This window comes from Pelmatolapia mariae, linkage group LG16_19 (assembly GCF_036321145.2).
Source record: "Pelmatolapia mariae isolate MD_Pm_ZW linkage group LG16_19, Pm_UMD_F_2, whole genome shotgun sequence".
NCBI classification, from domain to species: Eukaryota; Metazoa; Chordata; class Actinopteri; order Cichliformes; family Cichlidae; genus Pelmatolapia; species Pelmatolapia mariae.
In genome coordinates, this window is record NC_086241.1 from 54,705,928 (window position 1) to 54,733,876 (window position 27,949).

The 27,949-nt window shown below is 38.7% G+C and overlaps 4 protein-coding genes across 5 annotated transcripts; all 4 read left to right on the forward strand.

The window, feature by feature from the left end:
• The first annotated feature begins 166 nt into the window (after nucleotides 1-166).
• Nucleotides 167-10,601, forward strand: LOC134645908 (B2 bradykinin receptor-like). Of its 2 annotated transcripts, none has more exons than XM_063499539.1 (2): nucleotides 167-197; nucleotides 9,566-10,601. In XM_063499539.1, the coding sequence occupies exon 2, from the start codon at nucleotides 9,705-9,707 to the stop codon at nucleotides 10,599-10,601; it is 897 nt and encodes a 298-aa protein (XP_063355609.1). In that variant the 5' UTR covers nucleotides 167-197; nucleotides 9,566-9,704. The 2 variants fall into 2 exon arrangements, with proteins under 2 accessions (XP_063355609.1, XP_063355608.1); XM_063499538.1 differs by lacking the exon at nucleotides 167-197 and adding an exon at nucleotides 8,087-8,146.
• Nucleotides 10,602-13,653: 3,052 nt separating this feature from the next.
• On the forward strand, nucleotides 13,654-14,682 carry LOC134646373 (B2 bradykinin receptor-like). The gene has a single exon (XM_063500252.1). It carries the CDS (start codon nucleotides 13,654-13,656, stop codon nucleotides 14,680-14,682), a length of 1,029 nt encoding a protein of 342 aa, XP_063356322.1.
• Nucleotides 14,683-19,913: 5,231 nt separating this feature from the next.
• bdkrb1 (bradykinin receptor B1) lies at nucleotides 19,914-20,984 on the forward strand. The gene has a single exon (XM_063497721.1). The coding sequence runs from the start codon at nucleotides 19,914-19,916 to the stop codon at nucleotides 20,982-20,984; it is 1,071 nt and encodes a 356-aa protein (XP_063353791.1).
• Nucleotides 20,985-26,495: 5,511 nt separating this feature from the next.
• On the forward strand, nucleotides 26,496-27,509 carry LOC134644635 (B2 bradykinin receptor-like). Its single transcript, XM_063497722.1, has one exon. The coding sequence runs from the start codon at nucleotides 26,496-26,498 to the stop codon at nucleotides 27,507-27,509; it is 1,014 nt and encodes a 337-aa protein (XP_063353792.1).
• Nucleotides 27,510-27,949: the final 440 nt, after the last annotated feature.

Sequence of the window (27,949 nt, forward strand, 5' to 3'; positions counted from 1 at the left end):
AAGCTAATATTGACCTTTAAGTCTTTTCAGACTGTCTGCAAATAAGGAACACTCCCATATCCTGTGTTATGAGCACCTTATGATGACTCATGTTTCACCCAATGCGCCAAAAAAAACATGTTTATGTTTAAGCGACAGAGTCCTCTTGCAGATGTGCAAAGGAGAATGCCAGGTGACATTCAAGAGCCACAAAGCAAGTAAGTGTGGAGAGCCTGTAGGGAGCAGAATTCTAAAAGGTGACACCAGTGTTTGTTTGTTTGTTTGTTTGTTTTTATTTCAAAACAAGGCCAGATGATAGGCATGTCTGTTTTGAGGCTTGAACTATCAAAATAAGACGAGCATATTTGAGTTATTGCATTTTAGTCTTCAGACATTCTTTTACAGGAAATTGAAAAACATGAAAAAAATGAAACAGTGTGTTTGTATGCTGCAGAAGCCTGAGTGTCAGAATAGAAAACTAGCTTTTTCTCATAATTTGCACTGTGGTCTGTTTAAAGAAAGCTGTTAAAAATAACTGTTCAAAAATCAAACGTAAGTCTAAATAACTGGCTAAGGTGGTCTGGCAGCAACATAGCTAGTGTCGAGAATAGCACAGACGGGAACTCCAAAAGTCTGTTTGCTCAGAGTCTCTGCTGATAAAGGACTGACCTTTTGAAATTATTTATGTCAATTAAATCTTAACCATGAGTTATAGCTACGATTACGTACTTTGCAAGTCACTGGAAGATTAAATATTTTTCCCTAATAAAGTGATTTTCTACCAGAGTTTACTTCTCACTCTCTTTTTCTGTAAACTATGAACATGCACAGCCCGGCATGCAAACTTTCACCATAGTCAGTTGACACAAACACATTTGAAGTACCATAAATGGTAGATTTCCTGGATTTTAAATGTTTAAATCTTCTTAAAATGTTTTTTTTCAAACAATCAAACCATGAGCTGAAAACAGAAGTAAATTTCAGACGGCAGACATTCAGACTGTGGCTGCCCACTTACTGCTGACTCAAGGTCTTGCAAAATAATTGTGATGGTTGGTTTGTGATTGTCTTTTTTTATTGATTTCAACATTTTGCAATGCCTTTATTAAATCAAAATATTAAATGTAACAGGGGCATCTGTGACCAACTTATTTCACAAGTTGTGGATTTCCAGCAATATAAACAGCATTGTTCTGTGGTTTGTACATTATCTGCCAGGAACATTTGAGCAGCACTGGTTGAATTTTTGATGTTTGAAGAAATGGCTTTGTGTTCCAAGGTTTAGTGCTCATCAAAGTTGCATTAGTGGTTTCAGACAGGCCTGTGGCCACTCCTTCCACTTTTTATAAGCGCTTACTCACTCTCCTTGCAAAAGCCCAGAGTGTACGAGGCAGCTGTGAAAACGATACATACCCGTAGCTGCTCCCTGTTGTCTCGAATCTGTGTGGAGTTATGGAAGAGTAGATGGGGGTGGGACACTGAGTAATGGAGCTCACGGCCTGGAAAAAAATCTTTTGAGACAGGCAGAAGGAGACAGGAAATGAGCTGAGTATTTTCGAGGAGTAGCGTGAGCGTCGCCGCCCCCTCGTCCAGACATTCGTTATGTACTTCACTGCACACACTGAGACATAACTAACAACAGCAGACAGATATGTAGCCTGTTACTCAAGGACCTTTAAGTTTGCAAGACTATAAAACTTCAGTTAATAAACTGGGGTAGACAATTCATTGGGTTTATTTCTATACAGGTTTTTTTTTCTTAAAGGCTGTTAAAGTTAATAGACTTTATTTTATGTTGTGCTATTTAAAAGCACGGGATTTCTTAGGTCCTTAGGAGATTTCACGTTACTGGGAATAGTGGGTGCGTTAGTGGAAGATGCTTTGCATGAGGTACAAGGCCCCCGCTGTCTTGCTCAGTAGAAAAGGCTGATTCACCACAGCACTTCAAGGTCTATATGTGCAGTAAATGTACCATTAGTAAGCTATATTCTGAGGTTTTGTGCTTTTGCACTTGCTGTAGTCGGCGCAGGTGTGTTGTAGCAAAGCTAAACAGAAGTGTCTCTTCCAGGCTCAATGAGTTACCATTGTTGATTAACTGATAACTTGGGGCTGGATGTTTCCACAGAAGTGCACCACGAAATTTAGCGTTAATGAAGAACCGGCTGATTTATTGTTTAATTTTTCTTGTACAGGGAAAACTTTTTCAGGAATCATAAACCTGTAGCTGCCTGATCAGTGTTGACTAGAATATCTGAACTTAATAAGCACATATCATATGCATGTGTATAAGACAAAGCTAGTTTTTAATACTTGTTATATTTATACTATGTGTGGCTGTAATTGGTTTATTTTATTTTTCTAATTATATTCAAGCACTGGTCATTATCCACTAGTATTTTACCTCTTTTGTACTTAATTATATGGTTTGCTTTGTAGTCTTGTTTGTTATGTTCTAGTGATTTTTTTTTTTAAATCCCTGGTCCTTATGTCTTCTTCAGGGCTTCCTGGTGGCAGCCAGTGTGCCCACTTGGGAGTATAGTATATGGTGGCACCTTTCTATGTAATAGAATTTTGTGTATTTGTAGAGAGCTGGACAAGTGGATGTTTTTATTTTTATTAATTGATTTGCATTGCCCTCATATTTATATAATTATTAAAATTGCTTGTAACAACACTTGTACAGGATGTGTTTGACTGCAGCGCTTATTTATTTCACAATATAGTAACCCCTCTTGAGGGTCACACTACGTCATGCTGTGTGAAATGCACCTTAAAGTAATTATCCTTAAAAAAAAAAAAGTTTTATGTAATCAAAGGGCGAGGATTACGGTTACATCTCATCATCATTCATCACCAGATCCTTCATCATAATAATTCGTAATCAAAAGAATTTGATTTGCTAAAAATAGCCACTACTGAGCTGATGCTGTTGTCATTAGAAAAATATACTTGAAAATAGACCTTACAACAGCTACTGTGAATCATGCATTGCTTAGTCACTATGTTAGTTTTTTTTTTTTCAACTAGTGGTAGAGAAATGGTTTAGAATCTCAAGAATCTTAAAGACATCAGAGCCAAACTTCACAGTGTTCCTTTAAGTTTATCCTTCCACCATCCCATAATATACTGTGGAAAGAAACCACAACAACATTCTCTACTTCAGATGGCGAGCATCAAAAGTCACAGTTACATCAGTGTTTTCATTGGCAGCGCTTTACTATTGTTACAGAGTCATTGAGATAACCATTGAAAGCATGGCACAAGCTATTTCTGGATGAAAATAGAAGCGGTGCAATTCATCTTCTAAAATACAACTCTATAAACAAAGTCTGTTATGGAGATTTTTCAGGAAGCAAGAAACAACTTTGCAATGTGTGCAATTACTTTCACCCCCACTAACAATAATGGGAAGTCTCTGTAACTTTAAATCTCACAAACAAAGTTGTGGCAATATTTCCCTCTCTTAATTTATGTTCTACTGTTAATGTTAAAGCAGTCTGATACAGCAGGAAACCTCACTTGCTTTTTTTTTTAACTGCTCCTTTTATATTTATATTACTTTAGAGGCAATGGAGCAGAATTTTGATTTACATCAAATGCTATTTTCATTGCAGGGCTGTGAGTTTACGACTTAACCTACCCTCTTTAGTAGACACAGAAATGACATGCAAGTACATAAACAGGCATCAAATAAGATATCTGAATTTTTATAATATTTTTAGAAATGAGGAAATGGGGATTGAAAGAACTGTTAACAGTTAAGAAGAGAAAGAAGGAAGCAACCTATTTACTGCAACACTGACACATCTTGGAGGAAAACCAAAGACAGCAGCTGGGAATCTGCCTACAAATGAATGTTAACTGTGTTACTCTGCCTGCAGGGATCCCACCTGCCAGGGATCAAACTGAGGTCACTCTTCACCAATCTAATTACATACTTATATAACAATAACAGTTCTCTCAAAACAAAACAGAATAGTCCAACAGTTTGCCTGTATCAGCCCTATGACTGACATGATGTGGGGAAGTGAAACGTGTTATTATGAATACCAGTCTATTCACTAACTTCCTTGTGATCATGCATCCGTTGCACATTAAGAGCATGACCAAGCTTTGTTTCCACGCAGCTTTTAAGCCCTTTGTCTCTTCAAATCAGTGATAACTTGAAGATGGCCTTCGGTCTATTATTCTGAGTTGAGCCGAAATCTTATTACATATCTCTAATTGCCATGATGTGCACCCATATGTTATCTGCAGGTCATATGAAAATCTCAGTCCACAGATAAGTGCTTGCTTAATGGGAGAGCTGTTTAGTCCATTTTGGTGCTTTTTAGTAATATGTCACATAGACACGAGCCTTTTTCGTTTACAGAAAATCGTATTAGTATGAAAGATAAGAGAGACTGTTTAGAGATTAGAAGATTAGTATGGACATCACCCTAAGGAAAAGCATCTGGTATCTGGTAGTAACACATCACGATGACTGTATTGTTTAATTTGTTTATTTGGATTGTACAACAATTTAGGGCTTTACTGCCATTTGTTTAAAACACAATGAAGAGAAGATCAAAGAACCCTGATAAAGAGAACAATCTAGTGGTTTTGTGTCGGTAAATTTTAGGAATACGCTGAAACAGTGGACATTTAACATGCAGAAGGCTCTTCAGTAGGTAGAACAGAACTGAATGAGCTTCAACATGCAAAAAGAAGAAATCTGAGAGAGACAAAACTTTTTTTTGAGCATGCAATTTATGCAAACAATGCTTAAGGCCCAACAGCGGCCTTCCTGAGGGTCCTCAGGAAGTACAAGCTGAACTCCAACATGCTGCTGACCTTCTACCACTCGTCCATTTAGAGCATGCTAACTTACTGCATCACGGTATGGTACAGCAGCTGCATTAAGGCGGATAGAGCGAGGCTTCAGAGTGTAGTCAAGACAGCACAAAAGATCATCGGCTGCCCTCTCCCCTCCCTGATGGACATTTATTTCTCCCGCTGCCTCAGCAGAGCAGCAAACATCATCAAGGACAGCTCCCACCCTGGTTTCAACATGTTCAGCCTGCTTCCCTCAGGGAAGCGCTACAGGTGCATCAGCACAAAAACCCACAGACTCAAAAACAGTTTCTTCCCAAAGGCTATAACCACCCTGAACTCACACATGCACCTGTAACCCCCCCCCGCCCCCCCCAATTTTTTTCCCCATTTTCTCTATGAACCACCACTGTGCAATACCAAATTCTATGTGCAATAACCCAATTGAATATACATAACACTATTTGTTACATATTATTTTTTAACACTGGCATGTATATTTGTACATTTTAAGTATTTTTTCTCTGTTAATAGTGCCAGTATGTATATAGTGCTGCAGAACATCAACAGAGATTTCAGGCTTATTTCGTACCAAAACACCGTGAGTTGGGATAAATCTGCATTTTACAATACTCTCCGACTTGTTGGATTTTACCTGTTTACCTGACTATTAAGTAACATAACATTTAATCTGACATCTTTGTGTAAAATGCTTTTATCCACCAAATGGAAACCTGCTACGCAAAGATAACCATCTGTTCAGGCGATGTTGATTACCCTAATGATATACTGCCATAATGTGCAGTGAAAATGCACTTCTAAAGAAACTGGCAGCATTATTCACTGCAATAATTATCTTACGGGAAATATTACAAAGTGCCGTAAATGGATTCTTTTGTCTCTGCACTTCAGTGGTGTAAGGAACTCTCTTCCCAACAATATTAATGGGACGTGTTTCCATATTGTATTCCTCAGAGATATTGCTCCATATTGACATGATAGCATCACATCCATGGTGCAAATCTCCTGTTCCACCACATCTCAAAGATGCTTTATTGCAGGGGTGTCCAACTCCAGTCCTTGAGAGCTACTGCCCTGCAGCTTTTAGATGCATCCATACTCCAACACAGCTGAATCAAATGGTTGAATTACCTCTTCAGCATGCCATGAAGTTTGGCAAAGGGCTGGTAACAAGCCATTCATTTGATTCAGGTGTGTCGGAACAAGGATGCATCTAAAAGCTGCAGGACAGTAGCTCTCGAAGACTGGAGTTGGACACTCCTGCTCTGTTGGATTGACATCTGGTGACTATAGAGCTCATTTGAGCACACTGAACTCATTTTCATGTTCAAGAAACTAATTTGATTTTGATTTAGATGATTTTAATTTTATGACATGACAAGTTATCGTACTGGAAGCAGCAATCTTAAGCTGGGAAAATTGCAGTCATAAAGGGGTAGACATGATCAACAATGAAATTTCGGTAGGCTGTGATGGATTGGTCAACGACCAGTAGCGGCTTGAAATGTATAAGGAAGGACAGATCCATGCTTTCATGTTGTTTATGACAAATTCTATCTAGTATCTGAATGTTGCAGCAGAAATAGAGACTCGTCAGACTTTGTGTTTTTCCTTTTCAGTCACTTACTATGTGTTAATAGACCTCTCTGCATTGAATCATACTTGTTAATAATCTCTGGCTCTCTTCCACAGCATGTCTTCTATCCTGTCTTCCTTCTCTCACCCCAACCGGTCGCAGCAGATAGCCGCCCCTCCCTGAGCCTGGTTCTGCCGGAGCTTTCTTCCTGTTAAAAGGGAGTTTTTCCTTCCTATTGTCGCCAAAGTGTTTGCTCATAGGAGGGGTTTGATTATTGGGTTTTTCTCTGTATGTATTATTGTAGGGTCTACCTTACAATATAAAGCACCTTGAGGCGACTGTTGTTGTGATTTGGTGCTATATAAATAAAATTGAATTGAATTGAGTTGAACCGTGTAACTTTTTTCCAATCTTCTGTGGTATAGTTTACAAAATGTAACTTCAGTTTGCCTGTTCGGAGAAGTTGCAGTCGGTGTGGTCTAGCCCATCTGCTTCAAGTTTTGACGTGTTGTGCCTTCAGAGATGCTCTTCTGCATACAGTATTTTGTATAAGAAGTGTTGACTTGAGTTAACTTTGCTTTTCTAACAGCTCAAAGCAGTCAATACGTTCTTATCCTTTCACATCTGGCATCAAAAAAGCATTTTTGCCTGGAAAACTGCAGTTCACTGGATATTTTTTTCTTTTTCAGAACATTCTCTGTAAACCCTACACATGGTTGTGTGGGAAAATCCCAGCAGATCAGCAGTTTCTGAAATATATCAGAACAGCACATCTGGCACCAACAACCATGCCACATTTAAAGTTACTTGAAAGACCCTTTTTCCTCATTCTGATGCTTACTTTGAACTTCAGCAGATTGACTTGACCATTAAATTGCCGAGATGTCACTGGCTGCGTTAAGAACCAGAATTAGCTAGCTAGTGAGTATATACATCAGGTCAGAAAATATTTAACATGTAAACATGAACTATGTCAAGCCACAACCGTTTAGTTTTGTAAGAACTTACTAAGAGGCGTACATGGGCCAAAAAGTGTCTGGTTTCATTCAAATCCATATCACGGAAAACTGCGTAACAGACACACCCGTCCGCCATGTCCATTTCACGGTTTGCCTCTCGAAAGCATGAAATGGAAACACATGCAGAAGTCACAGTACATGCAGAAGCTGCAGTACCAGCATGAGGAGATAACATATTTAAAGCCTTTTGCGCCCTTTTTGTCTGTTTGCTTCATCCTAGACTTTTGTCCCCTGCAGTCCCTTTTTTCTCTCTTTCTTTCGGTCCCTTTTCTTTTTCTGTTTCTCCACCACCTTCTCCTGTTTTTCGCCAAAAACAGGCCTTCAACCCTGTGTCCGCTCTGGTATAATACCCACTCTGACAATAATGTGAATAATGTAATAAACAAAAGAAACAAGATTAACAAGATGAGCCTACAGAGAGTCTACAGTGCTCCTCTTTTTGTTTTTGTCTAATTTTGATATTAGTATGGCTTGTTGCATGTTATTAGTGCATCTTTGAATAAGGTGCAACCCAGACCCGACAGACAGGGAGCATTCAGACTGAATGTGAAATGAGAGAAGTGAGGTTTTTTTGCCTTGCCTTTGCCATGCCTTCTTTTTTTTTGGTGACATCACTTTAATTACAGTTTCCTTTAGGAGCGTGAGGCAGAGACAGGCAGACTAGAGTGGGGGAGTTAACTGTTAACAGTGCAGCAGGACATCTGAACATACTTAGGAAAATGACTCTTAGACCTACAAGGTATGTATGAATCAAATATACTCTCTATATTTTTAAAATCTTTCATGTGAGATATAACCCAAAAAAATCCCCTAAGAATGGAGAACAATTTTCCAATTGTTTTATTTTTTAGAATCATTTTGTCAGTAACCATGTGCTCAAGCAGGTTAAATATACTCTGATTTGTGTAAAGCAGGTAATACAACTACTGATAGCTGACAGTTGCTGTTAAAATTAACTTCTTGCCTTTGTTGTTACAGCGAGTGAGACTTAAAAAAACATGTCTTTTTGGGTGTAATGTAGAGTATAGAAGTATAGAGTTACATATCGATGATGACCAGAAGAAGCATGTTTTTCTCTTTATTTTGTTATTCATTTATTCTTTTTTGTTGTACATTAAAACATCAGTTGTACTACATGATATGAGAGCTCAGGTTTTGCCTAAGCATGTTCTTCTAAAGACGAGTTTAATCCATGTCAAACATTTGGTTATTTTAACCAACAGAAGCTTCTGCCCTCCATTGTGCCGTCTGCCACATTGCTGCCAACTGCTCCTTACACCAACAGAAACAAACTTTGGAACAACTCTCAGTGATCTTAATTGCTCTTAGACATTCAAACACATGGATGTAAGCATAGGGTACATACAGTATGATTTGAAAGAACAGATTTCCAATTAGGTAACATGATAGGGGAATTAAGCAGAAGCATAAATGACATTATGCTATGCCTGATGCTCATTAGTGGAACAAGGTGGTTCAGTCTCAGACAAGCTTATATCATTTTTTAGTGAAACTGACAGCTGCAATGGGGACATTACTCATTTCATTCACATGCATTTAGAGATGGAAAAAGTCTGTTTTTATCTTTTTTTATTGGGGTTTTCATTAGCACCTTAAAACTCTACTGCTGATCAGCTTGCTGCAGATGTGCAAACACCCTTATTGTTCAACAATGTCTTTATGTTTTAAGCTTATCCTTTGGTTCAATACAAAGGTCATAGCTGCAAAGTACCTTGCTCCACAACCAGAAATGTATTCATCACATTTATTACAGGCTTTCATGTTCAGCTCTGCTCTTGTTGAAACAAGAGGCTAAGTCAGTAGGTGGAGATTTCTTCAGCAATCAGCTAGTTGGAAAACTGAACCTGGTCGACAGAGAAAGAATGACAAACAGCACACAATGGATGTACAGTTAGGACATGCTTATTTACTTATTTTCTTAGAATAAGATAAGAAGAATGACATCAGACTCATATCTGTATGGTAAATATTGTATGTAGCAGGGCAACTGTTGGGTTTGCAGAGACGATAGCCAGCTAAGTGCTGGCTAAAGCTCCATATTTACTGCATGGTATTTTACATAAACTCAAGGTAAGAACCTAATGTACTGTTGATGTTTAACCGCCTATTTATTTCATGTCTCATTTTGTCTTTACAGCATCCCAGACTACAGCAGCACTATATCATATGGAAACAATAACAACACCAATGAGACTCATTGTCCAGATCACGAACTATGGGAGTGGCTCACTGCACACCAACCAGTGTATATTCTGCTCATCACCGTGCTGGGAATTATGCTTAACATGTTCGTTCTGACTGTCTTCTGCTTCCACAAGAAGGCGTGCACCATAGCTGAAATCTATTTGAGCAACCTGGCTGCTGCTGACCTAGTCCTGGTGTCCTGTTTGCCCTTCTGGGCCGTCAACATGCTCAATGATTTTAAATGGCCTTTTGGTCATTTCATGTGCAAAGTTATCAATGTGGGAATTAAGATGAATGCCTACTGCAGCATATACTTTCTTGTTCTGGTTAGCATCGATCGCTATGTGGCGCTGGTACATGCGATGTCACATGGAAGAATGCGTAGTCCAAAATATGCTAAACTAGGGTGTCTGCTGACATGGGGTTTTGGCTTGCTTCTGAGTATACCCGTGTTCATCTTCAGGGAAGTGGGATATTTCCCTGAATATGGTACTGTGTGCTATCTAAACTATCCAAACCACAACGTACACGTTATCTGTGATGGGATATTGATCATTTTTAGCTTTGTTATTCCCATTTCAATTATCTCCTTTTGCACTTTTAATATTATTCAGGCTTTGAAATTGCAAGCAATTGAGAGGTTCAATGCTGAAAACACAGAACGAAAGGCCACCATTTTGGTCCTGGCAGTCCTTGTAGCCTTCCTAATTTGCTGGGTGCCATTCCATGTAACCACCATAGTGGATGTGCTTTTACGAGGTGGGATACTGGAAGGCTGTCACTTTGAAAATGCTGTGGACATCAGCATCCAGATCTTCACCTACTTAGCCTTCTTGAACAGCATTCTTAACCCGATCCTATACGTTATTGTAGGAAAGAACTTCCGGAAAAAAGTCCGAGAACTCTTCCAGCAGTGGGGCCACCGGAAGAAAACGTCATCTGACTCCACACGTTCAAACCTGTCCTCTACATTGAAAACTTCTGTGTAAAATGCTGTCTGCAAATTGCTTTTTGCACACAAAAGCACAGAAGGATAGTGGGCAGTCATTTAATAATATTGTCTTAAACTAAATGGTTCAAATGAAATCTAAAATCAAATGAAGTTCATGAAATCGCAATGGATGTAGCTTTGTAATAATCAGACTTAATCATACATTGTTAAGAAACTTTTTAACAAACTCTTTCTTTAGTATGTTAGCTGATGCACAACATCTCACTGTTACGTTTAGAAAAGGTGGTTGTATTACAGATTACTACCAAATGCAAAACACTGTTGTTTAGCTTGAACTGGAAAAAAATGAAGACATATTTTATATATTGCAACAACTCACCAGTGTGTGATATTGTTGGATTCATATATTACAAACTGTAGTAGTCATCAGTATCTTGGCTGTACTGGTTCTGTGATGTAAATATGTGTACTGTAAAATAATTTATGTAAATACAACTTTTTTGTTATATAGTTTATTGTTGAAGATGCAAATGATGCCACTATTTGTTTCACTCAGAGCATAACGATGAATAAAATCAACATGCGGTCTTTCGCTTTATGAATCTTTATGATGCATTTGAATGTTAAGTTGAACATCCAAAGGTTCATGTTGAAACAGCTTCTTGCTAAGTGTTTCTGGTGTTTCTGACTCAGAGTTTCCAGACTTAAAAATGTGACTCTTTCAACAAGTTTCCAGTTGTGACGCACAAACATGCTTCTTTTTGTTGGCTGTATAGACATAACTTTTTCTTTTTTTTTTATTGTATATCTGTCCCCCAAACCACCTTTTAATTGCCAAGTGTTTACTCAAAATGGGTTGTGGGCAAGGGTACACCCATAGGTGTCCTCAAAATGAAGGCAAATCTTGCCAAGCAGGATATCAGGCTCCACCACAATTGCTAGTGCTGAAAATTGTTGTGGAACAAAAGGCATGCAGAAAAAGTTACCTCAAATTGTAGAATGTCTGCCAGAAAATACACGGTTCAACCTCATTTCATGTGTTTTTGTCTGCTTTTTAAAATGGTTTTAATTTTGTGATTTTTAGTCTTGTCTTTCAAATCTGAAATCTATGTTACTCCCACATTCATGTTCAAAGTTCATTTTATTCTGGTTTATGTTGTGCTACTAAATGGGAATATTAATTAAAATTTTGACTATTCTGTAATCACCACAGTGGGGGATGACAGTCACTGAAGAGGTTTTAGTGCAGATGCCTCATGCATGTTTCCATAAGAGTTCACAGACTGTTTATTAAACATGGACACAGTCAGTATGACTTCACCCTGTTAGTGAAGTTCTGTTATGACACCTGAAAGTGAACACTTTCGACACCGTTTTCTTGGTGATTTGAAACCATGCGTCATAAACACTGGCTAAAGACTTGTGTCAGTGAGCAACTCTACTGACTCTACTGAGGACTCCCTTTTTTTAATTCACTTTGACAGAAAACTGAGGGGAAAACATTTATTGAGGTCACACAGCAATGGCACTAACTGGAAGTTATAATGCAGCTAAGGGAGTTGCCCCCTGCTTTCCAATAAAAAGAATGCAAGCATATTTGGCTCAACTTTCAAATCACAAAGCTCATTTTGACTTTTAAGTGACAGTGTGTAAAATCTCATCAGTAGATGCCAGTAGATTGCAGATTGTAGTCAAATGAATTCAATTTCCTTAACCCTTCCAAGTAACATACATAATCCTAGAAGTGGTGGTCATTGTAGGACAAACATGTTTTAGTCAGGCAAGAGAAACATTAAATTTAGACTGTGCACCTGAGCAACCATGGCTGCTTGAAGTGTTTCTAACACTGTTTATGTAAAAAGACATTGTTGTACCCACTATATTTTACCATATTTGAATAATAACAGCACGTAGCAATGAATCAGGAATAATACTGTATGACTCAATTAAATATTTTGTGGTATTTTGCATTTTTACCACCGAGTGATCACAAAGACTAGCTGCTGTTCATCTGTGGTAAGTGTAGTAAGATAGCAACACGACTCCCGCTTCTGCCCCAGAGTCTTTCGCTGTTTTGGTAGGCTGTCAGTCTACTGTGATATGAGTCAATGAGTCAGAGAAATTAGCCTCTGTCTGATGAGCGGATATTGAGGTGGGTTGTTTAGGACATTACTGTTGGCTGCTATTGGCTGCTGTTAGCCTCTGTTAGCCATGGCTAACTGCTTTTAGATGGCATAAGTGAAACTTTCATTAAAGTGGATATAACATTGTTGGACTTTGATACTTAGTTAATAAACTCTCATATGATGTAAAATATAGTCAAGCTATTTAGCAGAAGTAAAGTATGATGTTTAGGATGCTCAAGCCTAACATTAACTGGCATAATGTTAGCTTATAACCAGTGACTGCGCTGGTCAGCACGTTGTCACCTTTACGGATACATCTAATCTGCTGACAATAATTAACTGTGAAAATATTGGGAATAAATAATTATTACTATGTATGTTTTTTAAGTGTTGCAGCTCTAACTTTAGTTCAGGAGATAAGGCTCAAGGTGAAGTGGATGACATTTCATTAAGATGCAAGTGGCTTTGGCTTTTATTTTTGATTGATGAATACTTAGTACAAGAGAATGTTTCGGTCTGGTGGGAGATGTAATTACACACTAAGCATTGTATATTTATACAATATTCTTTTTTATTTTACTAAATAATCTCACAAAAATGACTGACTGTACTTTTAACATGCAACATATTTTTGTGGCCTTCCTTTTGCAACACTAGAAATGCTCATTACTGAATTGGTTGCTAAGATGGTCTACTTTGAAGATGGCATGTGTGTAGTGTGTGTTTTGGCTGATAAACCATCCATTAGCCACACTCCATTAAATCAATTATCCTCTCCCTAAGAACTGAAATCATGGGACAAAGGTAATGACACGTGCATCAAACCTCTGCTGATACACTAAAAGGTTAGACTAGAGTATATATTTGTTGTGAACATGCATTTTTTTTCTTTTCTACTTTTTGAATCACTGTCACCATCCAACAGCTTTACCAGTTGGCTCAGACCCTCCAGCTGAGTTAGTTATGGAGAACAACACAACAGCTGAGTTTGTCTGCAACCACACGGATGCATGGGAGTGGGTTTACACCATGCAGCCTGCCTATATGTCGATCATCTGTCTTCTGGGAGTAATCGGCAACTCCTTCGTGCTTTGCGTCCTCTGTCTTCAGAAGCGGAGAAGTTCTGTTGCTGACATTTACCTGAGCAATCTGGCAGCGGCTGATCTCCTCATGGTTTCCTGTCTGCCGTTCTGGGTATCAACTATAATCAACAAGTTCCACTGGAGATTTGGGGAGTTCATGTGCCAGCTTATCAATATTGTCATTGGGATGAATTATTATTGTAGTGTGTTGTTCCTTACTGTTGTGAGTATGGACAGATATATGGCTCTCACTAAACCATTGTCCCAAGGAAGGCAGAGGCAGCCTTTCTGGGCACATGGAATTTGTGTAACCATTTGGATTGTTGGTATCTTCCTCAGTTTTCCTGCTTTTCTTTTCCGCTCTGTGCAGTTCTTCCCCCATCTGGGCATTGATGCATGCTACCTAGACTACCCCCATGAAGGGTGGCGATTGCGGTACAACATAACTGTGAACATAGTCTGCTTTCTCATTCCTGTCCCAATTGCATTGTTCTGTAGTTACCACATTACTAAAGTCATTCTAAAGAGACAGAAGATGAGAAGAAGCAACAGCGGGAGCGCGGAGAGGAAGGCAGCGTACCTTGTGCTTATTGTTTTGGCTGTGTTCATTCTCTGCTGGCTGCCTTATCAGATTCTGATCTTCTTTGACACCTTGGATCACTATGAGGTCATCTCTGGATGCACGTGGGCATACGTGCTGGACATTGGCAACCAGTTAGCTACGTACCTTGGCTACAGCAACAGTGCATTGAATCCTTTCTTGTATGTGATTGTTGGGAAGAACTTTAGGGAGCGGGCAAGGGAAGTGTTTAAACCCCTTCTATGCAGGAGGAAAGACCAGTGTGAGGCATCTGGTCATGGTAATGCCAATCTCATCTCAAGTAAACAAACAGAGAGCACAAAAATCTAAATTAATTTACACATAAAGAGTAAACTCTTTTTTAAAAATATTTGTGAATGAATTGAATTTCATACATTAATATTTTTTTTATGTTGTTGGATTAAGAGGGCCTGCCCTGGCCTTTGAAGCTTAGCTTTACTTTTTAATTTTTGTTTTTAAATTAGTGTTTCATTTTCCAATCAATTAAAGCTTCTCTTGTGTGTCTTACACCCACACAAATGACGGTAAACTCAAAAGGTTAAAAGTTACTTGTGTTACGGTAATCCTTTGCATGCTAAAAGCAAAAAATAAATCTCTATGACACCATCTGTAAAACAAATTCAAAGCATGTCGAAAACAGATCTTTTCACATTCTTGGCATGTTTGTCCACAACCACATCACACTTGTTTCCGGACAGTATGAATTTCTCTTAGCAGCAAGCTAAAACAAGTCCTTCTGGCATGTACCCTTACTACAAGCTTGGTTTGGTTCTTATTCTTGGGAGGACCGATGTGCAACCTGTAATTTAGGAACCTTTTTTGAACTGTAACCAGCTTAGTAAAACTTTAATAAAGTTGTCCTTGAACTGCACTGAATCAGTCATCTTTACATTTTTATTGGTCAAACCCTTGATTAAAGTAGATGATAGCTTTTGAGGTTGAAAAGAGTGCTGACACCTTGTAAGAGAATGTGATATGGGGGCAACTGGCTGAACTTTTTCTCTCAGGAACTAAACAAACCAAAAGTTACCCCAGTGAGAAGCATGAATTACAGGAAAGGCTGTGACATGGTAATGGTTGCATCTATATTATTTCCAAAGTATACACCCATCCTGTGACAACGCCAGACTACAATATTTTACCTCTGTATATGTTTTAACATTCTAAACAGAACAAACAAGTAAAAACAACTTTAACAGAGGATGTTAGAGATGATGAGAAGTTTAATAATTGTTGTGCAGAGACAGACGAAATCTTTCCCACTATTTCTAAATAGTGGGAAACCAAATATCACTAATTTCTAAAATGTTGAAACTGAGGGAGACAGTCGACTAATGTTTGCCATAATCCTGTATTGTTTAAAGAGAGGCAGGGTGGCTAGATTTAAAAAAAAAAAAAGCCTAATTCTGGAAGCAAACTGGTGTTTATCCATTTTGTCTATAAAAACACTGGGCTTTGCTTTTTTGAACGGTCCCATGTGTTAAATTTGGCATTTACAAGTACTCAAAGTCACAAATGTAGGACAGATATATAAAACTGACTAAGCGAGGAATGTTTGGCAAAGAGCTAATCTTCATCTTCATTTTGGTATGCTGCTGTCATTTTTACCATAAAAGGGATTACACAATCTCGGACATACTGATTATTAGATAACCCTTCATCTAAGTCTTCCAAGTTAAAAAAGAAAAATACTGATTATAGTTTACATTAACTCCAGTGTGATTTGAAGTTGGTTTAATATTTGTTATTGTTGCCATTACCATAACTTTAAATTTAGAACATATCAGAACTGGATGATGTACAAGCTGAGGATAAAACTGATAAATCTGTTTTTATAGCATTTGGAAATCATTACCTGTCTAAAGATTTCACTGTTTATACAGTTAATGCAATCACGAATGAAAAAAGATTTAAAAAAATAAAGGTTTTATTAATGATATCTCAACATCATAGCAAACAGAGAGGTCGCAGACAGTATAAACAAGGAGTAATGCTGTAATTTCCTGAATCAGTCATATCTTTACTGGACTGTTCGTAAGCTTTGAGCTACTTCCTCATTTCTTTATATTTTGCTTCCAAGGAGCAAGACTTTCTTGGAATTTTTTTTTTAAAAAAATCTCTGACCTCCCCTGTATCATTTCTGAAGAGATATGACACCTCAGTATTTATCAGTAAATATGTGGATTGGCACCTGTTTAGCTTAGTGGGTGAGCAGACTACCATATGCCGTATGGCCGGCCCTTGGCTGCATGTTTTGCCCCCTCTCTTTCCTGTCTTTCCTATTTCTTGTTGAATAGGGGTTTTTTTTCCAATAGTAGCCTTGTGTTGCGGGAATTGCCGTCTTGTGTGTGGCTGGGTGCAGTGAGGAGTGTATGTGATGTGTGTGTGAGCATGCGCGTGAAGAAAACGCGGGTAGCGGAAAAAGAAAAGAGAGAGAGAGTGAGTGTGTCACGGGTAGAGAGGGCGACCGGGAGCAGCATTCTAACGGGCTACAGCCTATGCATTGTACTTTGAAGTGTGCAGTACTGTTATTAAAGCCTCATCTCTTCAGTACTTTCCGGTGTCTCGGCTGATTTCTGCCTGCCTCACTACTCCACAAAGTGAAGGGAGTTAACCCCGAAGGTGGACAAACTTCGGCCCTGGAGGAAGCATCTCCCCTCGGACTGACGGCGAGGAATGGTTAACACTTGGGAAGCTATATAGACAGAAAACCCTCACTAACTTCTGATGTACACCCAGTCATTTTGCTTTGAAATATGACAGGAACCGCATAGTAATAATAATAATAATAATGCATTGGATTTATATAGCGCTTTTCAAGGCACCCAAAGCGCTTTACAATGACATTATTCATTCACGCTCACATTCACACATAGTGCAGGGAATAGAGTAGACTAGGGTTACCCCTAGTAGGCATCCATGGGGAAAAATCTTAAGCAAGTTCTCTGGAATTTCGGAAGGTCGTTCAAAGATTTTCAGTCCAGTCCTTGTACCAGACTATTTTCAGGGGAATATTTTTCATTTTCTTTTGGTGTTTCTTTTGTTGGTTAAGCCACTTAACACTAAGGCATTAATCATTTACAAATGCACAAAGACCACTCACTTGTGGGATGAACCAGTATTGTCTACACATAAGAGAAAACTCAGTAAAGAATCAATTGCGCCTCTAAGCATGGTGTGCAATGTGTCCTTAAAACATCTGAGGAAACTGGATAAGGGGCAGATAAAAGAAGTAGTGAAGGTCATAAAAGGTACAGCTGATTACACAAGAACTGAACTGAAGCAGTGTGGGATCATGCTGACAAACAACAGAAAAATTAACATCCCAAGAAGAGCGTTGAGTGTCTTTCAAGAAGACTAGAGAACTATTCCTGCAGACTAGTTAAAGAAATTACAAGAAACCAAACAAAGCTTTCTATTTAAATACTGTTATTTGATTAATGCTTGCACATGTTTCAGTGAATCTGTGCACTTCCAATTTTCCTAGAAAATGGAAAGTTACAAGGAGTGGCTCGATCTTTTTCCACAAGTACATTTTTCCATAGACCATGATGAAAGATGTCAAGTCAAGTCAAGTCAAGTCAAGTCAAGTTGGCTTTATTGTCACTTCAACCATGTACAATTAGTTCACAGTGAAACGAAACAACGTTCCTCCAGGACCAAGGTGCTACATGCAACATAATTTACAACATAAGTTAACAGAAAACACTAAACTAGCTAACTAAGAGGCCTAGTTAGCTAAACGTTGTGTAAACGTTGTGTATCTACCCAGTTTTTTGTGCTTTTTTGGGTTGTTCTGTTATTGTTTATTACCTTCAGCCTGTTTTTGTTTTTTGTTTTTTTTAGTTATAGTTTAGATTTTCACCTTTGTATCTTTCTGCTTAGTTTGTTCTTAGTTCTGGCCATTTTGAGCTTTATATGCTAGCTTATTTCTCTTCATGATTTTATTCTCAGTCCGTCTCCTTTTTGTCATTTGCAACCACAGCTAATTCCCAGAGTTTGTTTTTGCTGCCCTCCTGTGTTCTCTGTGTCAAATCTGCATTCCTGTTTCCTGTTTATAGCATAACTAAAGTTGGTTCGGTTGACTAAACTATTAAGTGTAAAAGTTGGTTGTGCTGTTACTGGTGAGAGCTGCTCTACATGATTTTAAAAGTGTCTCATTTTCCTTGATATCAAATGCAAAATGTGTCTATATGTCTACTGTTGTCTTCCTCCCCAGTGTTGATAATTTGTAGTGTTTTCATGAGAAATAGAGAGCATGGGAGCTAGCTAAACCCCACCCACCATAGTTCCAGGTGGCAGATCAAGCGTGTGCATCTAACCTTATTGCCCAAGGAGATTACTTCTGATTGGATCACTCACCAACTTGCCCCCCCTTTCTCCACTACTTAATTAGTTCTGATTGGATCTCGTCTCTCCAGAACATATTTATGACAGTTTTAATCCCCGTGCATTATTTTTATTTAGTTATTGTCTTGTTTTCATCAGAAAAAATGTTCTTTGGTAAAAACTGTGATGAAAATTATTGGTAAATAACATTAAAACTGGTCCTGCACTGTGTTTCTCTAGGTTTTGGTCCTCCTTTGTTTTGTATTATAGTGTGAGTGCAGGATTAAAGCAGTTTTTTCTTATTTATTCCTGTCTTTTGTGTTCAGCATTTTGGTCCAAATCCAACAGTATCATGACATAAATAATTGTTAAAGTTTAAATAAAATCATGCTTTCTTTGGTATATGTCATTAGTTTTTAACTATCTGTGATAATATTAATAATATTTTCACACACTATGAACTGGAATGTCCAAAGTCTGCATTTCCTCTCCAAGACATGCTCCATTACTCCACCGTACTCCACTGCAGTTTCAGCTGCTGCTCATAAATGAGCACCGTCCAAATTTTGACTCTTTGATAAACAACTTGATATATTCAACTCCTGGACTAGTGGTGTGGAAGAATGCAACTATATACAAAACGCCCATAGCAGCCTCGTTGTGTACTTTACCAGGAGTCCGTGAGCACAGTTAAGCCCCGTCTCAGACGTGTTATCTGTTGTTACAACTTTGACCATCGGAGGAACATTTTGGTGAAACATACGGTAAGAACTTTTCTATTCCTTTTCAGTATTTGATGCTTAAAAGAAAAACAAAATAAAATGTGGCAATCAGTCTTTTCAAAGTAGTCATCCACTGATTAAATTAGAAGAAAAGATGCAATACACAACACAGAAGATCTACCTGTGATTTTTTCCAGGCTCTTGAGTGTTTTTTAACACAGAAAAATAATCATCTTGCTTTTCTGGGGCTGTCTGCTTCCTCCCCAGAGCTGAACTTTCTTAACTGGATAAAAGAAAGTCAGAAAATTAGCCACCCGTTGATTGTTTATATAACCTCTTTTATGTTCAGTTCCATGTTTAGTTTCAAATTTGAATTCCTACTTGGCACTTTTCTTTCATGATGGATTGTAAATGGTTAGCTTTAATCTGTAATAGTAACATCGTACTGAAGGTTTATGAATATTTCTTTTTTCCTACTCAGTGGAGCCAATGGAACTCACAACTGTGCCGACAGTGTTGACTGAAAATAGCAGCTTGTCTCCAGTCACTGCAGAATGGGAGCTTATCCACACCATCGTCCCCCCGTACATCTTCACCATATCCCTGGCAGGTCTACTCTTTAACAGCTTTGTGCTGGTGGTGTTTTTTGCCCACAAAGATCGACTGACTGTAGCAGAGATCTATCTGAGCAACATGGCGCTGGCTGACTTCATTCTACTGTGTAGCCTTCCTTTCTGGGCAATGAATATCCTCAATGAGTTCAACTGGCCATATGGAGAGGCCTTGTGCAAAATTGTCAACGCCCTAATCATCATCAATTTCTACACCAGCATCTTCACTCTGGTAATGATTAGCATTGATCGCTATATAGCATTTGTGAAGCCCATGAAGGCCAGCTGGCTGAGACGGACGCTCTACGCCAAGCTGATCTGCTTCATCCTGTGGATATTAGGGGTCTTACTGAGCACACCGACAATAGCTCACAGAAAGGTGAAGTTCTTTGAGGACTATGAGACCACATCCTGCGTTCTGGATTACACCCATGACAGCTATTGGAAGCTGGCCCATCAGATTGTGATAAATGTGGTGGGCTTTGTTCTTCCTGTTTTGGTCATTGTTTTCAGCAGTGGAAATATAATCAAGGTTTTATCTGAGAGGAGGGAAAGTGTTGGTTTTCATCACACCAGTGATAAAAAGGCCACTGTGCTGGTGTATGCTGTTACACTGGTATTTTTACTATGCTGGGGTCCCTTCCAGGTAATTACCTTTCTTGACATTCTCTGTGATGTCAATGTGCTGGATGAGAAGCTGTGGTCTGACACTCTGGATATAGGAGGGCAGCTCTCAGCATATCTGGCCTTTCTCAACAGTGTCTTAAACCCTTTGTTGTATGTCTTCTCAGGGCAGTACTTTAGAAAGAAGGTTAGCGCCATCTACAGAAAGACTAGATATCAACGCAGAGGATCAGACATGACCACATATCAACGCTCTGCTGTGTCCACTTACATCAACAGAACAGAGCAAATTAAACCTGTGGTCATTTTTAATGCCAAAGAATAAAATGTGTCTCATACTGATGGCATCTACTTTTCTTTTGCTGCTTATGTATAAAATGACACAATAAAAAGGATATGTTTCTAAAACTATTATGTCATTAGACTTAACACAATAATAATGCTGTTATATGGCTAATCGGCACTATCAGATGATGTTTAATGCTGTGCTTGAGGAAATAATGTAAATAATGGACAGACACTGCAGGAGAAATAGACTGAAATGCATTTACATTCTGCATAATGACATTTTTGTCTTGCATTGTGGACAAACAGCATCTGTTTCTTTGATATGTTGTATGGATTTATAGCAACAGACTTCTCAGTTTGACTTTGTTTGTCTTTTACGTCTTTAAATATTTTGACATGTTAGTCAGTATTTATTTATTAATTGCAAACCACATATTTATATCTTATGGCTTTTGTCTTTCGGTTATCAACATATGGTCATTTCCATGTCCACTTTATCTAAATCAAATAACAATCCAAGTAATGTCAGACTCTTTTTATTTAGACCAATGTACTGCTTTAGTCAACCCATTTCCTTTGCCTGCTACGCCTTCCTGGAAGATTCTTGGAAAAGACTGAAGTTTACTGTTAGGAGGAAACGTTTTTTCCTCACTCGTGTTGTTGAAGAGACTGTGGACAATGCTCAGATAGTTTGTGTGTTTCCACATGTTGTCAACACATTATAAGTAACTGACTTTAGCAGACTCCCAAACAGCCTACCTCACCATTTTCATTTCACAGGTGCATGATGCTACTTGCTTCTGGATGTTAATTCTGTCAACTCATTAAAATTTTAAGCTAAGAGGAAATACTGTGGGTGGGGCTAAATGTTGCTGTAGCTTTCTTGCCTTCACCTAATATTAGACCTTCCCAAAATGAAAATAATTAGCATCCACCACAGTGCACAACTGCCCCATGGCTATTTTTCCAGTGCAGTTAAATGTTCTAATGAAATGCTCAAGTGGCTTTATTTTTGATTTTTTTAAATGGTGCTATCTAGTAAACAATGTATGGTATTGTATTTGTTATGTAATCTGATGTGCAGTGTGACAGTTTATCTGAAAGTGGCCTAGTCCATCTCTCTGTCCAGCTGAAGACAGGACTGTCACAGACGTTGCATTATGCATTTTGGGTGTTCAGTGATTTTCACTCTCAGAGCTGATATTACATAAGTATTTAAAATCAGTTAATTATGTTTACTCAGTCAAACTATTTATTGGTGTTATTTTGTTATTTAGGCAACTGTATTCATTTAGATATAATGGTTTATCTCATTATGTAATGCCTATCAGGTTATTACAATAATTATCAGAATATGCACATACCTGTTCCTATTTCTGTTGCTTTTAACATACTGTATATGACTGAAAATGAATATAATAGAACTATAAGTCACCAAAAACCAGTACACTACTTTTTCTTAGCTATTTCTGTTTTGATTTGGTTTAAAAGTTTAGTCTCTCTGCTTTGAAAACAGTTGCACAATGCAGTGACAATTATTTAGCATTGCAAGTTTTCAGCCATTCAGTAGGCATATAGACATGTCAGAGCAGGAAAAGATCTGGCAAAGCAGAACATTGTTCTTCTCAGGTATTTCAGTAGAGAAATCATGTCTGTGGAAAAACAGAAGACGTGTGCTCATTTTTTTATTATTATTATTATTTTTTTTTTACCTACTACCACAAGGGCCATGTGTTCCAGCGGACAACATAACGGCCTCCTCCTGATTTCAACTTTACTGCGAAAAACATGTTAGTAAATCAACATGCACAAAACCAGAACCCAGAAGCATCTAAATGGACTTCAGTCATTTTTCTGTTTTGTCTCTGTACTTGTGTGTTTTTCTCTTGTGATGTCATTGTGAATAAATCCTGGTTTACATGGTTATCTGGCTAAAGCATTCTTTAAGCATATGGTCATAGAAACAGTTATCATTCACAATACAAAGTGTCACAAATTGGGACATTTGTCAGATCTTCACATTTTATATTAGTCAGAATTAATCTGGCAAAGCCTATGCTGGTATCTTCACAATCCAAATTGTGCTAGGGTATTCTGTAATTGAGTTTTAGGATATTTTAGAAGTTAGAAGTTTGGCTGCTAAATGCTCAAATATTGACTCTCTCTCCACTTTTCTGCTGTTTGGTTTCGGGCTTGTGTAGCATGCACTGAGTCTATAGTACTAAGAAAATGTTGCTTTGCGAGAAGCCACTGTGAGATAGCCTTAAAAAAAACTGTGAAATGCAATTAAAAGATCCTTAAGATCCATCCTTTAAAAATAAATAGAAAGAAACCAAAACAATACCTGGTGCTTCTCAATCATCATGTGCTCCTTTGTCTTCTGTTACTATCAGCAGTGACTAATGTATCTATCAAGCTATGTTCTTCTGGTCGTTGTCAGGACCTGTTCTGAGTCTCCGCACTCTTATTAAACTCATCCACTTATATATAGAGAGAGAGCATGCATTTGAGAGAGAGAGAGAGAGAGAGAGTTAACAAACATGACCATATTTCTGGTCCCACATGATGCTTGTAAATGCATGAGACAACATTTAGTAAGTTGTCAGGAGCACCTGACGTAATGCTACTGAACGAGGAAAAGTAGAGGATTGGCTGAGTGAAGAGAGGAGGGGGTGGCAAAACATCGAGTCATCTCATATCATCAAAGACATCTGACATCACTTTAATGTCAGTTTATTTTCTCCTTCAAGTAAGCAAGTGGGGCAGAGTCAGAAAACAACTGCAACTGGAGTTACTGGGAGGGTGTAGCTGGCTAGATTGATGTGTTCTTTTTTCCATCTAGAGAACAGACTCTTTTCCCTAAAAGGTATGTGTGAGCTTTATTTGGCTTGGTTTTTACTTGTCTGTGTTTTCCTCTGTGGTTAAAATATTTATCAACAGCACAGATTTAGAAACATGTCTGACAGTGTAAACATGTCACGATCTAGACTGGAGATGGTTAACTGGAATTGTCTCTGCATGTTTAGTGTTAGATAGTGGTTATCTATAGCTAAATACACTAAGAAGATTTATGCTGAAACAAACTCCAAACACATGTAAAAATGAGGGCTTGTATTTTGTCATGTTTTTGTTTTAATCTTTATGCGTTTAGAATTAATTTAGGAAGAATGTGGCTGCAACTGATGGCGAGGATATGCTGAAAATGAGGTTGCTATAAATATCAGTGACTCAGTTGACTTAAATGCTAAAAAGCAAAGTACAAGTAAAGGTTCTGCAGGGATATGTTGGGTCAGTCCTGATAAACAATAATCAGTTATTAGAAACGTAGATGCGCTTGTATTGTACCGTTGGAACTTTAAGTAGATTAGATTAGATTAGATTAGATTAGATTAGATTAGATTAGATAAAACTTAATTAACTTAATTAATCCCTCGGGTGGGTTCCTCCAGGAAATTTGGTTTCCAATAGCACAGCACCGACAGAAGTTACAGAATGTGAGCAGAAATATACCATATATACCCATATATAAATACAGAGACATATATAAATACAGAGTATACAAAAGGGATAAATAGAATAAATAGGAATAAGAATACAAGGGAATTGCACATTTCAAGTATTGTGAGTCTATTGCACCATTGGATATTAACAAAAAGTATTGCACAGTGAAAAAGGCACTACAGCTTAGTTGCCCCCCCCCCCCCCCCCCCCCCCCCCCCCCTCCTTTGTCCTCCTGTTTCCCCTCCCTCTCCCCTCCAGAGAGGAGTTAAACAGTTTGATGGCGTGTGGGACAAAGGAGTTTTTAAGTCTGTTGGTTCTTGTCTTTGGGAGAAGCAACCTGTCACTGAACAGACTCGTCTGGTTGTTTATGGCCGTGTGCAGAGGTGTCCAGCTTCATGCCGACCACAAAGCCGGCCTTCCTGATCGATTTTTCCAGCCTGGATGAGTCCTTCTTTGCTGTGCTGCTCCCCCAGCACACCACAGCATAGAAAAGTACTCCAGCAACCACCGACTGGTAAAACATCCTCAGGAGCTTCCTGCAGATGTTAAAAGACCTCAGCCTCCTGAGGAAGTACAGTCGGCTTTGGGCTTTTTTATACAGGTGCTCTGTGTTGCATGACCAGTCCAGTTTGTTGTCCACCCACAGCCCGAAGTACTTGTACTTGTTGACCACCTCCACCTCCTCTCCCTCTATCTGAACCAGCAGTGGACCTGCTCTGGACCTCCCGAAGTCCACAACCAGTTCCTTGGTCTTTGAGGTGTTGAGTTGCAGGTGGTTTGTGTGACTCCATGTGACGAAGTTCCTCACCAGACTTCTGTACTCCTCTTCCTGATCATCCCAGATACACCCCATGATGGCTGTGTCATCTGCAAACTTCTGAATATGGCATAATTCAGAGTTGTAGCAGAAGTCAGAGGTGTACAGGGTGAAGAGAAGAGGGGACAGCACAGTTCCCTGTGGTGCTCCTGTGCTGCTGACCACAGTGTCAGACATGATATCCTTCAGCCTGACGTACTGTGGTCTGTCAGTGAGGTAGTCGGAGATCCAAGCGACCAGGCAGGGGTCCACCTGCATCCTGTTTAGTTTTTCCTGAAGCATACAGGGCCGGATGGTATTAAAGGCACTGGAAAAGTCAAGAAACAGGATCCTGACTGTGCCTTTTCCCCCATCCAGGTGTGAGTGGGCTCTATGCAGGAGGTACAGGATAGCATCCTTCACTCTGACATCCGCCTTGTATGCGAACTGTAGTGGGTCCTGGGCATGTTGTACCTGTGGTCGGAGGAGGTTGAGGAGGAGCCGCTCTAGAGTCTTCATAAGATGTGATGTGATGTGTGAAGTAACTGATAATGGAAAGGGCTCTGCATGTAAAATAGAAATGTATTCTCTTTTTTTGTCATTACATGTTTATGAAGGTGTTTATGTTTAGAAGGTTATCTTATCTTTTCTTATCTTTATATGCAAAGAAAAAGACACATAAATAAGTACTTAATAGACTTAGACTGGTATTATCAGTTGGAATAATGGCTATAATTAATATAATAGCTGGTTATTTTTCTTAATAGAAAAATTACATTATTACAGATGTTTCTCTGGGGAAGAAGGAAAAATTCAAAAATATCTTGTTGCAATGGTTGTAGCATGGTTCGATGATAGATTAAACAAAAACACCTCATCAAAATTCAGGTAACACACAAGAACGCTTGTTATTCAAAACAATTATTATTCTCTTAATTTTGCATATACATTTTGGGTTAATTGGTGACTTTACATAGGTTGTGATTTTAAATGTGACTATAAGTGTGAATTAATAGTCTCTCTCAGCCACAGTTTTTGTGTTCAGTCAAATTCTTTGCAAAATAAATGAAAATGTAGCAACAATATTTTGCATTATATATCAGTGTTACTCATAATTATGTGTATCTCTGCACTCTGTGCCATCAAAATAATATAATGTTCTCGCATCAAACTGTTTTTAAAATAATATTTTATTTCTAGCACTGTCCTCTGTTTCTCTGCAGCATCCGTTCCAAGTCTTACTCTGTCAAGATGTCTGGAAACCAAAGCAACACAAGTGAAAACCATTGTATTTTTGACAACAATAGCTTGATCTTCACTCTGGTTCCACCCTACATCCTGGTCATCAGCGTGCTTGGAATCATCTTTAATGTGTTTGTGCTGATGGTTTTCTGCCTCCACAAGAAGGCCTGCGCTGTGGCTGAGATCTACCTGAGCAACCTGGCTGGAGCTGACCTCGCTCTGGTGTGCTGTTTGCCCTTCTGGGCTGAAAATGTAAGAAAGAGATACGACTGGCCTTTCAGTGACAGCCTGTGCAAAGTGTCATCAGCTGTTATCTACATGAATGCATTCTGCAGTATTTACTTCCTTGTTCTGGTTAGCATAGATCGTTATGTGGCACTGGTGCACCCGCTTTCCCATGAGAGGATACGTCAGCCATTCTATGCCAAATTGGGATGTCTGTTTGTGTGGATTCTTGGCTTGGTCTTTGCTCTCCCCATATTCATCTACAGGAAGTCAGAATTCAACCCTCAGTCAAATCTTACTCAATGTTCACTTGACTTACCTTCACAAAATCAATATCTGGCATATGAGGTGATAACCATAATTTTCAGCTTCATCATCCCTATTATCATTATTTCCTTCTGCACTGTCAGAATTTTTCAGTCACTGAGTAACAGGCTAATGGAGGGTTTAAACACTAAGAAAATGGAGCAGAAGGCCACCACTCTCATCCTGGCAGTTCTCCTGGCATTCCTGATCTGCTGGGTGCCATTTCACGTGACAAAGATACTAGATGTGCTCCAATACACTGGCATTCTGAAATGTCACATCACATTGATCATCATCCAACAGATCTCTGTGTACTTTGCCTTCTTCAACAGTGTCCTTAACCCGATTCTCTACGTCATTGCTGGAAAAAACTTCAGAAGAAGAGCTAAGGAACTCTCCAAGCAGTGGAACAATAAGACTACAGAAACATTCAGCCTCATGTCAACTCGCATGACGACTCTGAGGCTGACAAAGTCTCAAGCTGCTCTGTGATCTTTTGAGATTTGATGTGTGCTTTGATTATTTTAAATTAACTGGGTGATTATTCACGCAAGCATGAGAAAAAAATTATTTAGGCAATCTGAATATATGGGGTTTATTTAACATTGTTTATTACACCATTTCTCCAGAAAGTAGTAAGTAAGGTTTGAGTGCCTAGACTGGTCCTGCTATGTTTTTTCCTAATTCTATGCACATACAATACCAGGAATTTGGTGGATATCCATATTAAAGAAGCATATTTGAAAGTAACACACAGTCTCTGGAGCATTTAGAGTCTTGGCTTTGCATAATCTCAGTGAGAGTGATATCCTTGATATTATCATCTCAGGTATACAGCTCTGGCTGTGAGCACAGCAGTCCCAACCACCTACTATTTAAGTCATACTCAGAATAAAGTTGGCTTGGAGAGAAGAAGCTGCAACAACAAGAAT

Bases quoted from the DNA above. Each gene is read 5' to 3' on its own strand.
- LOC134646373 (XM_063500252.1), top strand. From the start codon at position 13,654: ATGGAGAACAACACAACAGCTGAGTTTGTCTGCAACCACACGGATGCA.
- LOC134645908 (XM_063499538.1), top strand. From the start codon at position 8,127: ATGACTCTTAGACCTACAAG. The intron at 8,147-9,565 runs GTATGTATGAAT...TTGTCTTTACAG, and splicing joins ATGACTCTTAGACCTACAAG to CATCCCAGACTACAGCAGCA.
- LOC134644635 (XM_063497722.1), top strand. From the start codon at position 26,496: ATGTCTGGAAACCAAAGCAACACAAGTGAAAACCATTGTATTTTTGAC.
- bdkrb1 (XM_063497721.1), top strand. From the start codon at position 19,914: ATGGAACTCACAACTGTGCCGACAGTGTTGACTGAAAATAGCAGCTTG.